At 41.4% G+C, this 14,294-nt stretch overlaps 1 protein-coding gene across 2 annotated transcripts in view; it reads right to left on the reverse strand.

Annotated features, from left to right (window-relative positions):
- Window positions 1–793: 793 nt before the first annotated feature.
- KCNU1 (potassium calcium-activated channel subfamily U member 1) overlaps window positions 794–14,294 on the reverse strand; it is a 144,875-nt gene continuing 131,374 nt past the window's right edge. For both annotated transcript variants that reach the window (XM_013059246.2, XM_013059245.2), the window contains exons 24-27: window positions 13,409–13,548; window positions 6,499–6,690; window positions 4,530–4,642; window positions 794–1,540 (exon numbers count right to left, since the gene is read on the reverse strand). In XM_013059246.2, the coding sequence (XP_012914700.1) occupies window positions 1,135–1,540; window positions 4,530–4,642; window positions 6,499–6,690; window positions 13,409–13,548 (851 nt within the window). In that variant the 3' untranslated portion in view covers window positions 794–1,134. The remainder of the gene's footprint in view (window positions 1,541–4,529; window positions 4,643–6,498; window positions 6,691–13,408; window positions 13,549–14,294) is intronic.

Raw genomic sequence — 14,294 nt, forward strand, 5'->3', positions numbered from 1 at the left:
CAAATTTAATTGGGTACCCTTTCTTTTATCCAGCAACCCTATTGGTGACATAGTTTCTTCCTTTGTAAAATGGTGGTAATACTAAATAAGAAAATATGTTGTTAAAAATGTCAAGAACATCATAAACACTATGTAAAATAATGTATTAGAAATGTGATTCAGGGGCTTCTGGGTGGCTCAGTGGGTTAAGCCTCTGCCTTCGACTCAGGTCATAATCTCAGGGTTGTGGGATCGAGCCCCGCATCTGGCTCTCTGCTCCACAAGCAAGGAGCCTGCTTCTCTGTCTCTCTCTGCCTACCTCTCTGCCTACTAATTAAAATCTTTAAAAAAAAAAAAAGAAGTGATTCATTATTTTGTCTTTCCTTTTACTTGTGTTGTATCTGTCACACAAGAAGGTGTTGCTTACAAATAACCCATTGGGAGTAAATGGTTCATTTTGGAACATGGGGAGATGTTTTATACCTTTTATGCAATGAGGTCTTTATTCTCAGATTAGGGAGTTTGGGAGGTTGTCTATATCTGTCTACCTGACTTTACCTAGGCACCCCATCCCAGGATACTCTAATACCCATTCTTGTGCTGGTCTTAGTTATACGCAGACTGGTTTCCAATTCAAACCAACATCTGCCCATCTGCTCTTTCTCACCTTCTATAGAAAGAGATGAAGAAAGAAAATGAATGGGGAATAAAAGGAGGAGATAATACACTCGTTTACTATTTGCCTGCTTGAGGATAAAGAATGTAAGATTCTTTATTTCTCATCTCCTGTGTCTAAGTCCTTCTCATTTTTTTAAATCTTGATGGCTTATATACCCTGACCGGATGAACCCAACAAGTACTGAAGGACCTCTTTAACACAGCTCAGTTTAACGTTTCCTGCTCGAGGGACAACGGACACAGAGCAATGAACTTTCCTTACAGAGCATTCGTTATGCATTTCTTTATTTATCACTCTAGATCCAGTGGGATTGGATCAGACTTTTGTCTTTCCCCACTGTGGGTTTGCTGATCCACCACTAACCAAAGGGCACAGAAGTGGCATGCTTCCATTTTTATTTTCTTGTTCAAAGTCACCATCTCTGGAGATGCTTTATAAGTAGTGAGCTGGGAGCTTGTGGAGAATATCAACAGGCCTTAGTTTGGTTTTGAAGAAGCAGGGGCATTCTCCTCTGTGCTTTCCTTCATTTTTTCCTTCGCATTTTCTCTCGTGGTTTCAGTTTCACCTAAATATGTCTGGGATGGTAGTTTACTGCTCTGAGTCAATACAGTTTGCTTAGAATCACTAATGGAACTAGTTTTTGGCTCCAAATAATGAACGGATGTCGTCGAAGGTTGTGTTGTTGTCTGACTGACTGGGTTAATGGTAGAAGACTGATTTGTGTTTGTAGTTTTCTCTGATGTTGGCACTATATTTATCGTTTCATAGGGACTTGGAGATGTAGTATCCAATTTGTAACAAGAAGTGCTGAAAGGGATGGCACAAAACACAAGATCCGAGGACAGGAGCTTAAAAGTATTGCATGGCCGGGTGATCACAAACCTGTAAGAAAAGCCAAAGATGACTCTGGAGCCTCTGCAGCCGGACGGTTGTGGCTCCAGGCAAAGGTCCAAACAAGAAAGTCTTTCTGCTGGGCCCGAGGAGGAAATGTTTTTTGTTCTGCTTGGCTTCATTGGTTTCTTATTAAGAGTAAATACTTCTGGCACAGGGCAACAGAAGTCCTAGACTAGTAACCGGGAGACTAACATTTACTCCTGCCTCCAAACCCAAGAATCTCTGACCTGGGTTTGGCATGGCATCTCCCTTCCTTGGGCCGCGATTTGCTCAACATTTTAATGGGAGAAGGATATATAGAGATGGGGACTGACTTATGTCTAATGGTCTTTTGGACTCCAGGTTTCCCTGCCTTTAATATCGACTACTCTAATGAATTCAGTCATCCCAATATTGAGCACTTGGCCAAGATTTATCAAAATCAGAGTATTACATACTTCCAGCTTTTTCAATTCTACCTTAGGCCTATCCTAATACTTGTGTCACCAACTTTCACAATGTCGAGTGTCCAGTGTGAGGGGGAAGAATATTAAATTGAAGTTTTATTTGAAACTTTGACTAGAAAGCAAATAGTGAATGTCAATGAGTCTTAAAGAACACCAAGAGCCTGGACTGTATAAGATGACTTCCCAGGAAGCAGGATATCTTAGCCCCGTATCAGGCACATGGCAAATCCTCAATAATGTGAGTTAAATTAATTAACACACCAGCATTCAGGTCAGAACATTGAGGCAGAATAAACTTTCATGGTTTTTATCCTGCATTTCTTCATCGCTGCCCCAAATGGTCACCTTTTCTTTACAGAACAACCATCTGAAAGCACCTCTGACTTCGTTTTTGCTGAATAATCTTCCCCCTTATATCTTTCCCACTGAATCCCCTGTAATGTCTATAATAGTTTGAGCAAGGCCTATTATAGTCAAATACTCCCTTTGAAACAGAAATATCATTTCCTTCCTGGGGTTCTCTCAAGTATGGGCTGCACATTCTCCCAATTACAGAGCTCCATGGGTTTTTTGGAGGTGTTGGAGCAAGGGCATGGAGTTCAAGCAGAGAGAGAGAGAGAGAGAAACCAGCATCATTCATGCTTTGCAGTGCTGCTTCCAGAACATCACTGCTCCCTCAGCGTCTTTGTGATTAATGCTCTATAGCTGTATCACCTTCCCTCTCAATTCACTGGTGTCATCTATAGACCTCCATGTTTATTTAGGTGTCTGGCACTTAGGACACATTCTCTTTCAAACTCTGGTGTCACTATCATCTCATCAATGGCTATGCCTATACTTCACAAATTCCTTTGAGTACAGCCCTCACCTATGGCTATGTTTGTCTTGGCACACATTCTTTTTCTTCCTTTCTCTGATGAGTAGAAAAGTCTTCTTTCCATTCAAGACTACCTCACTTTAGCGGCGCCTGGGTGGCTCAGTGGGTTAAAGCCTCTGCCTTTGACTTGGGTCATGATCCCAGGGTCCTGGAATCGAGCCCTGTGTCAGGCTTTCTGCTCTGTAGGGAGCCTATTTCCTCCTCTCTCTCCACCTGCCTCTCTGCCTACTTTTGATCTGTGTGTGTCAAATAAATAAATAAAATCTTAAAAATAAAAAAAAAACTACCCCACTTTGAGTATCTTGATTTTGTTCTCCTCAGAAAGGAAAACAAGTTTCCTTCAATCTTTCTCCACTCTTTCTTAATTTCTCCTTCTTCTACTGAATCCTGTCCGATCCCACTGTGAGGATCTCAGTTTGGACATATATTATTGTGTTTTCTGTAGATTGTATACTCTCTTTCCCCCTCCTCTCCACATGCATTTCCTTTATGCTCTCCTACACTGTGGTCAGATTGCTCTTTCAACTGAAATCTGAGCATATCACTCCCCTAATTTATACATGTAAAACACAGTGTGCTAGAAATGAGCCAGTCAATAAACATTTACCCAATGAGTCCAACAGAAAAGAAATAAATCTTTCCAATGTGGACAGTGGCTTTCACCTTTAAGAAGTCTCATAGATAAGCTGATACAGCCACTCTTGAAAACAGTATGGAACCTCAAGATATTAAAAATAGAGCTATACCCACCAATTGCACTACTAGCTATTTGCCCAAAAATACAGCTGTAGTAAAAAGAAGGAGCACATGCGCCCCAAAGTTCATAACAGCAATGTCAAGAATAGCCAAACTGTAGAAGGAGCTGAGATGTCCTTCAACAGACGAATGGATAAAGAAGATGTGGTCCATTTGTACGATGGAATATTACTCATCCATCAGAAAGAATGAATACTTACTATCTGCGTTGACATGGCTGGAACTGGAGGGGATTATGCTAAGTGAAATAAGTCAAGCAAAGAAAGACAATTATCATATGGTTTCACTCATATGTGGAACGTAAGGAATAGATCAGAGGACCATAGGGGAAGGGAGGGAAGCCTGAATGGAAAGAAATCAGAGAGGGAGACAAACCATAAAAGACTCTGGACTTCAGGAACCAAATTGAGGGTTACAAAAGGGAGCGGGGTGAGGAGATGGGGTGACTGGGTGACAGATATTAGAGAGGACACATGGGATAAGCACTTGGTGTTATATTCAATTAATGAATTGTTGAACACTACATCAAGATCTAATGATATAGGTCAGCTAACTGAACATAATACAAATAAATAAATAAATAAATCTTTTTTAAAAGTCACATGGACATGGATGAGAGGTAAGTTACAAAAGAATCCCGATTTAAAGTCTGGGTCTACATCTCACAGTTCACTGGAGACACAGACACCATTCTCCTTACATGGTCAGTATTAGCCAGATCATCAGTTCATTTATGTTATTTATACCCAGGTTCCTTCTTCCTACATCACTGTCTGCTTCCCCTGGACCCTTCTTTGTAATTATGAACCCTGATCTCTGGACTTCTCTCATATTGAATAAAGTAACTTCGATTCTTGTTTGGATAGAAGGGTAGCACTCTCTGAGCAAGCATACTCCCCTATTTTGTTCCGGCTTGTTCTCCTCTTCATCTATCATGCGGTATAAACCAAGGCACAGGATTCCAAAATTATCTATTGAGCCACAGAACAGTTGCCCAAATGTCTGTCTTGGCTGGGGAGAAAAGAGAAAAACATGTGTCTGTTGGTACTTTAATTAAGCAATAACAAGCACTTACTGGAAAGCTATTTTCTTTCCTTGCACTAAAAGTTTGGAAGACCCAAAATCCATTTCCAAATATCTTTTATGGTGGCAGTGTTAAGTAGGAATTTAGGTTTATAAGTTTTGAGCATCTAATCCCAGTGATTATTTTTATCACTGTGGACTTTCAAGAGCCTCTTGTGGGCATGCCATACATGTTGTTATCTAGTTTTTATTACTATTGCTATTTTGGTAACCGTTATAGAAGTAACAATTAGTAAAATATTGGGAAATTCAGTTTTCAATCTATATAATGGGTTGGGATGTTCAGTGACCTCCAGAGAGTGATCTTCTCATCCTACTCTATCACAGTTTATAGTTGCAAGCATTCCTCTTGACACTGCTCTCAGTCTTTAGCCAACAAGGGCATGATGGGTAGACAGCAGGGTCAAAGCAGCAGCAAATGGATTCAATGAAGTCACATGAGAACAGTTTGTCTCATTATGTGATTCGCTAGGGTAGAAAACAAGGTGAGGACCAGATTCAAGTAGAGAAAGGAAGGAGAGCAATGTTGCCCAGTCTCCTGTCACCTCTGATACTGACAAGAGGTTGCCAGCAGCAGTTGTTCTGGGCTTATAATCACTCACAAGTCAGTCTCAGGGGAGGAGCCCAGGACCACAGAAATGCAAAGGACCAGAATGTGCTAAGAGAACTTTGCCATGTTATTTGCACCTGGAATTCAGATGTACAAAGCATGGGGTTTTTCCCTCTTTGGCAGTATCTATCAGGACATATCAGGTGCAGAGACCTGGAAGAGCCTGCTCCATGTGAAGGGGGCTTTGCTGATGTCCTCTGAACAAACAAAAAATATGTCCTTAAAATGTCCTGTTCTATTTATTCTTCTCCTGTGAAGTGTGTAAACCTGGTGATTTACAGACCTGTACCCCTGGGGATAAAAATATGTTTATAAAAAATAAAAAATTAATAAAAAAAAATGTCCTGTTCTAGACACTGGTAGAGGGCTAAATGTAATGTCAACCAAAGCCAGACCAAAAGGCACTGATAAGTATATGACCCATTGCATTACTCATTGCCCAAACACACAGATGCCCCATGACTTTGCCATAATGACCTTCTCCCCTTGCCATAATCCACTGCTCACTAGCTCAGTGGGTTTAGAAAATGCAAGCATTTTCCCCTGGCTAGCCCAATCAGAGTCTTAGACCCAAACACAGAAACCCTTTGCCTGACTTAAACTGACATGATCAGATTTCTTTATCAGCTCAGGTATAGGAAGAGAGAGAAGAGCCTGAGTCAGACTGCCTTGGAGGGTTCCCTGCTTTTCCAGTGGGACACGATGTGGCCTCAGGCAAGTCCTTGTTTCTCTGAGTCTCAGTTTCTTGATCTGTTCAGTGCAATTAATAACAATGCCTACCATATAAATCCTTGGACAAATTAAGTAAACAACAACAACAAAGCAGACAAGCACAGGGAGCATGCTCAGTAAATATTAGTTATAATAATTATTAATAAACTTGCTAAGGTACGAAGTTATTATATTTCTCAGATGCTTCCTGCATACTTGGATTTTTTTTATCTGGAAGATGAGGATAATAATAGCTGCCTCCCGGAATTGTTGTAAAAAAATAAATATGATACATGAAAATGCACTTTAAATTTTAAAATATTCTATGAATACATGGTTTTATTAGCTTTTGGTATTATTTCTATGCTCTAAGCCATCTAGGAACCCAAAGAGCCTGAATCATTTTCAGAAACCCAGAGTAGTAAGGAAGAGGGAACCTTTATTATGATAAGAGTAGACTCACTTTAATGTCTGACAAAATAGTTTCATTTAAGGACAGAATCCCCAGTTTACACCGCATTCTTTCAGACGTCACTGAAGCACCATGGTTTGTCAGCCCACAGACACTCCTATCAACGTGTTGTTCCATTTGAGAACTTATCCCTCCTGTAACCAGCATCTGAAGTAATTCCAGGACATGATAATTGTAGAAGGCCTGGAAAGCAAGGACAAGCCACGTGCAAAGTCAGAAGAGTGAGCACAGACACTGTGGACGTAAGAGGTAAAGTTTTGCAGACTTAGGGGGCATCGCTGTTTAAAATGGACGCAGTGAGGCAAAACAGGGTCTGTCATTATTATTAAAATCAACTAAAAGCTCTCAGTTCAGGTAGGACACTGGGTTAGGCAAAGTACAGAGAAAATAACACTGACCCAGTTCCTGCTCCCTCTTGGCTTACACTGTGGCACAAGAAGAAAATGGGTAATGATGCTAACACCAAGGATGTCCCCTCTTCCAAAAAAAACCAGAGAAGTATGTTGGGCCACAGATACCCTTATAATCATCAATATGTTTTTAAAACTATGTACTTAATGTGATTTCTGTAGATTTTTCCTTAGGGGACTACTGATACTATTACTGTCATCTGTAGCTGAATCTTCTGGATGTGAGTCTACTTATATTAAATAGGTTAAAAGATGACTTCAAGTGCCTTTTCCTTCCTAATGTCCTGACTGAAAGGATCCCCTGGCTGATGGTCTCCTCCTTTTGATTGTGACCTACATGAGGACAGGTATTGACTTGGGCTTATTAATATTTAGGTCTCCCTTAGTTCTTTTGTACTATACAAATTGTAGGTGTTGAATAAATTAATAGAATTTTGGAATCTTTGGCATCAAAATGAAACCAAAGGAGGACATGTGGGACATCTTCTTATTTTGCAAATACTTTGAGTCTGAATAACCCTAACCATGTTCTTAAAATACTTTCCCAAAGGATTCCCACCGTATTTAGTGTGAACTAGGCAGTGGCATACATGTAAATAGCACTGTAATATATTACCCATTAGATTTTCCCAAATCTATTGAATACATAGTGTTTTAAATTTTCAACATTTTGTTTTATCTAAATTAGACTTTTACTCCAATAGACAGGAGGAGTTACATGTTTATCTATTACCTATATAAAAGTCAATAGTTTTGTTTTTATGAAAAAGAATAGGAATGACCTCAATTGCTACTGTCATAGAAATTTTGCCATTTACTTTCTCTAAGTTCAGGGACTTCTCTTCTGTAGACTGAATTATGATAGGGGCCTATTTGCTAGTCTTCCTATATTGTTTTTATTCTTACTTGCAATTCATGTTCAAAATGTTTCCAGAGAGATTCTCTAGGACATGAATCAAATCATGCTGCCCACATCCTCAAACCTTAAATGTCATACCCTTACTGTGAAACCAAGATCATCCCCTCCATTAATCGTGCCCTGCAGCGCACGACAGTCTATCTGCTGCTCATGCTACATATGCACTCCTCCATACCTTTGCTTTGGAACATCTGACCGATAACTCATCAAGCCCTCTGACTGGCAAACTCTATGCTGGTCGTCTCATCAGAAAGAAGTTTTCCTTTTTTGGTGATCTCACAGACACTGACTGTTGCTCCATTTCATCCTTCTGTATTTTCTAGTTAGGAGTTTGTCTGAAACATTCCTGGCTTTGAATCTTGGGACTGCCATGTCCTAACTGAGTACCTTTGAACAACTGATGTATTTTCTCAGGAAGTTTTATAACCTTTAAAGTTGACATGACAGTACCATCTTTGAGCATTGTTTGTGGGATGAAATGAGATATATCACACACATTATGCAATTCTGTTCTCATGTATTAGGATCGCCTGGAAGGGTGTTCAAGAGTGTAGATTTCTGGGATCCAAGATCTAGTGGATCAGACTGTATAGAGAGGAGGGGGAATCAGAAATTTAAAGGTCACCTCTGGTGGTTCTGACACTGGTTGGTGCTTAGATTACCCTCTGTGGCAGCACTTCCTTAAATGATACGGTCTTTCAGAGGACAGACTTTGTCTATTTAATATTCATGCCCTCAGGGGTACATTGAACAAGGCAGATGTTCAACAACTGTAAGAATATTGACTGCAGTTGGTAGTCAGTTTTTAACAAATAAACAAATATTGCTGGTAAAATGTAGAAGCCATTGGGATAAGAGGGTCTGGGAAACAATATAAGCTATATGAAACAGGAAAATAAGCTTTAAAATAGTTTTTAGGTTAAAAGATGACTTCAAATGCCTTTTCCTTCCAACATCCTGACTGAAGAGATTCCCTGACTGATGGTCTCCTTACTTCTCTGTTCCATTTTGCTACCACCCAGAAGTGTGCTTATGGAATCAGCTCGTGAAATCCACGCATGAACAGGGGATGTAAATCCAGGTTGAGCCACAATCCGTTTAAGAACAAGTGACCATAGTATAGAGTGATTAGACGTAATGCTGTTAGAATAATTCCCCACTGATTAAAGAAAAGGTGTAAATTCTAGGGTTATCCTGGTGTCAAGGGCTCTGGGGAAACATGTACTTTACATATTTAACTGAGAGAGGCTTAGATTTTGAATATATCATTTCTTCAGTTTTGACATCAAAAGGATTGCAATTCTATATTGGGGAAAATAAAAGGATTTACATGTCACCCTTACTCCATGAGCTCATCTAATATTCTTATTATTCAGAGTTCTATGGTATTGATCCTTCTTTTTCCTCCCTTCTTCCCCCTCCTTTCCTTTTCTTTTTTCTTTCTCAGGAAAATAAGAAAGTTGAAATGTGCTTCAAATATGTGAAGACCTTTAAACTTCGATAGTATTTCTAATATAATCAGGTTTACTAAAATTTGGACTTCCAGGGTGAGAAAATGTTGCAGCCCAAAGTGTTTTAACTTTTAGCTCATCTGTGGTATCTCTCACAAATCACATTAATTTGTGAGATTAATTAATTAATCAATCACAAATTAATTAATTATATTAGTAACATTCAGGCTTTGTTCTATCCTTGGGACGTGCACATTCATTCCTTTGCATTTATTAAGGGGGAATGGAGAAAAAGGGGGAGAAGTCGGAGTCAAGACTGGTGATCTCATCTTGTTTCTGACTTGGATGAGGTGATAACTAACCTTTTCCTGAGGGAGTCTGTTCTGAATGCTTCTATATTCCCCATACACGCCTGTGTGGTGTAGGCATCAAGGAAACAGACCTCTAATTATAATTTCCGACCATGCATCAGTGGAAAACAGATCTCTTGGTTCATTGAGCTGGACAGCACATTGGAAGAACCCCCTGGAGGGTATTCTTTGGCGGGGGGGAAGCTATGGGACAAAAAGCACATGTAGAATGGGGCGGGATGGTGGACTCTTGTTTCTCATACAGTATTCTTGACTGGAAACTGAAAATCTGTCTTAGAAGAGTAAAGGATTCTGGTCCTTTCATTTTATGTCTCCCTCTCCGTTGGTCATATATTCTAACTTTTAGGGAGTGGTTTTCTAAGTCTTCTTAACAACGGAAATCCTACTTCACATCAAATCCTAGGCAGAAGCCTCACGCACAGCACAGATGAAAGCAGTCATTTTGATTGAAGAGACAGGTGCAGGCAGGGGGCATGATGGGGTAGGTGCACCCTGGGCCCCTCCCTGCTTGTCTGTTCAGCGCCTACTGAGCACCCAGGGGGCGGGTTCCTTTAAGCAAAACTTGAAAATCAGTGCACTGGAAGGATACGCATAATCACAGAAAGAGCTTTCTGGAAGGACAGCGGACTGTGACAGTGAGGTCTAACTTGGGAATCATACACAGTGGGGTTCAAAAACCAGTTTGTCATCTGTAAGGGCTGTAATTGTGGCACTTCATTCTCCTGCTAAACCTCAGAATCTTGATTTGTAAAATGAGGCTCATAATGTATTCTCCTATTTGGGTTGAAAGAAGAATTAAACAAGGTATTGTAGCAAAGACTTAGGTCCAAAGTAAGTGCTTCAAAGATGTAATTACTCTTCCTATCACAGCTTTTGCTATGATTATTAACATTATTCTAGCAAGAAAATTTATTGGCAGAAGTTGCCTTGAGGTCTGTGTTGAAAAAGACCTGTGGGTGTGATCTGGAGGCAGAGAACTGTGATCCTTAGTGGCAGCTTCCATGGGAATGTGCTAGAGGGAGTGATAGCCATGGAGCCCACAACTGCTGTCCTAACTTTAAGACCAAGAGCTGTGCTTTCTTTCCCATATTGGTGCTCCAATATGTATGGAGAAGAAACTGGAGTATGGACGGATGTATGCTGCAGCTACACAGTGGTGGCTCCCAGATGTTTCAGTGCCAGAGGATAAATGGTCTCTTCTCTGAGGCTACTGCTCTCAATTCCAGGAGACCATATGTAAGGTCAGGAGGCCAGCCAAGATCAAATGGTACACAGAAGACTCCAGATGATAGAATTGGAGGCCCAGACCTGGCCTGTGGGCTCTTTCTTTCTGTGTGGCTGGACAATGGAAAGTCACCCCCATCTTTAGAGATCCAAGTGGACCCAGTACCACCAGACCTAGGGACAAGGGAATCAAGAGTGGGCAGTATGACCTGATCATTTTCAGTGGTCTAGCTCGGCTCATCATGGCCAGGGATTTAGGACTGGAGATCCAAATAGTATTAAAGTGTGTTCATTTTGTTGTGCCATGAATCATTAAAGATTCAATAGCTGAGGCAGAATGCCACTAGGTAAATAGATATGCAGAGGGTCAAGACCCAAGCCAGTCCCCTTGATAGAAAGGTTTGCCCTGAAGCTCGATTGTTATGCTTGTGACCTCGTGTGACTCTCCCCTGGATCAGGCACAGTGTGTGGATTTTCTCTCTCCTACAGACTTCACTGTGGGAAAGACTCCTGAGTTTTTACATAGCTTATTTCCTTTTCTAGGAGGACTAAATTATCCTCTCCCACTGAGAAGCCCACTGATACAATATCTGAAGATACCCTCAGAGGCAGTGCTGCTTCTCAGTGTGATCACAGGACCTATGGTGAATGGGGAGAGGCCCAGCTGCTGGCTCCCATGACCAAGTTTGTGTTTGCTATGCTGGCTGACATTCTGTGCTCATTTATTTTTATTTCTACTCTCTCAGCTCTTCTCTGCCCATCCTGCCCTTCCCACTAGCTCTAAACAGAGTTGGTGACTTTGTTCCTACCTCTGGGGGCCAGTGGAGTTTAGTTAAGGCCCCAGTTTAATTTAAGGCGCAAAGCTGCCTGCCATCTAGGGATCTCTGAGGAGAATGGGGACCTTCACCCTATTTAAAATGTATCCTGCAGACAGGTCCAGTTCACCAAAGTCACCTCCTGCCTGACACTCCGAGTCATTAATTACTGGCAAAGTAACATATCAATGACAGACAGTGATAAAGTCCTTTCCATGACAGAGCCACCTTCGCAGAAAAGTCTTCTGACTGGATTGCTGGCTCAGTTAAGGCTGAATGCTGCCTAACCCTTTAGGAAATTCATTGTCTACCCACATGCTCAATGTTAAACTATCACTGATGTGGTTTTATCTCTCTGAGAGCTTGATGGGGTTTATGAGGACCACCCTCCAGCCCCAAGGCTTAGGGAAGCAGAGCCCAAATCCCTTCAGGACCAGTGGCACTAATACTATGAGGGCAGCATGTGTGGCCCAGCCATGCTCCTCTAAAAGTGCCAACTGTGCCTTTGAGGCATCCACACAGTTCCGGAATGATGCCCCTTCCACATGGAATTACAGAAGGCTGCAAATTTGTCAAACTGTTCAGAGCCCTGGGAATCTGTACACTGTTATTCAGCTAGGTTGCAACACTTTCATGGAAAATATGGGGGAGAAGGAGTCTGGGAGTCTTAGACAACAAGGACTTCCTTCAGAGGAGTTTTTGCAGTCATTTTCCAATGGCTATGTATAGATTTTGTGTTTTGGTCCAATTCCTTGACTTAACCAAGAGTGCTTACAGCTCACTGCCTTTTCCCTTCTTCTCTCTGCCCAGTGTGTCTCTTCCCCAAAGATCAGAATGGCGTGTGCTCTCTTCTCCGTAGCTGGACTCCCATATGCCGCCATGTCAGTGCTGCCTTCCCTCCCCAGCCACACTATTGCAACTTTCAGCTCCTTTCCTAAGCCCTGTATTTCTCATCTCACATTGCCTTAGTCTTCTAGCTCTCTGACATGCCACATATGTTCCTCATTTATCATGATTCTGTTACTCTCCTCTACGAGCCTGAGCTCCACGTGGGCACAGATGTTAGTCTGTTTCATCATTGCTATACTCCTGGAACTTAGAACAGTGTGCCCTGCACAGAGTAGGTATTCACCCAGTGGATCAGCGCCACTTACAGAAATACCATGGCCAAGGCAAGGGACCTGCTCAGAAGCTAAAGGGCACCTGAGAGCTGAAGAGCAACTGCGTAATCAAAACCATACCCCAGGAGTGGGGCAGCATGGAGGGAGTGTGGGCTTAACTCTGAACGAAGCTCATACTACCAAAGGCCAAAGCTTTTGCTTGGTCCCCATATCCCCTTATGGCAAATTTCTGCATAAGCTGTTGGGGATATTTTAGAGACAAAAGAAAGCAGTGTCTTCTAAGCTCTGAAACCAGAGCTTGGTCTGCCAAGATGTAATTGAAGCTAAAAGGTGGGCACTTTGCTTTTTATGTGCTCATTCTTCCTGGTACCAAGTGTTCTGGTTCTAAGGGCCAGATACGTTTTTAATCTTGAAAATGTGAAAATTTGGCCTCGTTTGCCAAGTAGTTGTGAAGAAAGATGAAATAATGTATGTGAACAAGCTTTTTCAGAAAATCAAAGAGAACTCTGAATTGTGAGGCATTCCTCATTATTTCCCAAAGCTTGAACCATCCTTTCTCCCCTCTGCAAGCTGCACTTAGATGCACTTACTGTGGCCAGGAGGGAATCCAAGAAGCTGCCAGAAAAGACAGTGCCAGTGGAAAAGGACGTGCTGAGATGTAGGCTTGTTCCTGAGAAGGTTTCATCCAGTCCACTCAGCTGTTCAATATAGTGGATATTGGAAGGATTTTCTGCAAGGCAAAAGAAGAAAAAAGGAAAGACAGGCAGACAAGCTTAAGAATATAGGACTGCCATACTAAGCAAGCCAAGGGATGACCACCGTACAAAGAATTTGATGTCTATGCTGGAGTCAATGTGGGATCTGCCCTTTCTTCATTAGCTATCTATAATCCATCTATCTATATTTACTTCTTTCCAAGTATCTTCCTCTCCTAAACACATGTATCCTTCTTGGGTACCTTCATCATCAATATACTTGCATCATCATATACTTGCACCCCAGGCCAGCTCCTCCAAACAACTTCCAGTGTAACCTTTATATACTTTATCTTTCAAACGAAGACACTTTTGGAAGTAAAAGGAGATACTCTCAATAACTTCCCTGGGAAAACAAGTATAAATGGGAACATATAGTCACCCCAGTTACAGACATTTTTCATAATATTATGCCATAGATACCCTGGTATTTACTTGGGTGTTAAGAGTTATCTACTTCCAGAATGAGTTAAAGCAGTTCTTATAAAAAATTTAATGTGCATATGAATCTCCTGGAGATCATGTGACAATAGATAATGATTCATTGGGTCTAGGGTTAAGAATGGGATTCTAAGTGTCCAACAAGCTTCCAGATGCTGCTGATTCATGGACTACCACTCTGAGTACCAGTGCTTAGAGAACTCTCCTAACTGGGGTTCATGTAGCAGTAGCCAAAGTAACCATTATCCTGTTTCTACTTGACCCAGGCTGCAACTCAGAT

The sequence above is a fragment of the Mustela putorius genome, unplaced genomic scaffold (genome assembly GCF_011764305.1).
Source record: "Mustela putorius furo isolate JIRA1106 unplaced genomic scaffold, ASM1176430v1.1 tig00003976_pilon_pilon_pilon, whole genome shotgun sequence".
In the NCBI taxonomy this organism is placed as follows: domain Eukaryota; kingdom Metazoa; phylum Chordata; class Mammalia; order Carnivora; family Mustelidae; genus Mustela; species Mustela putorius.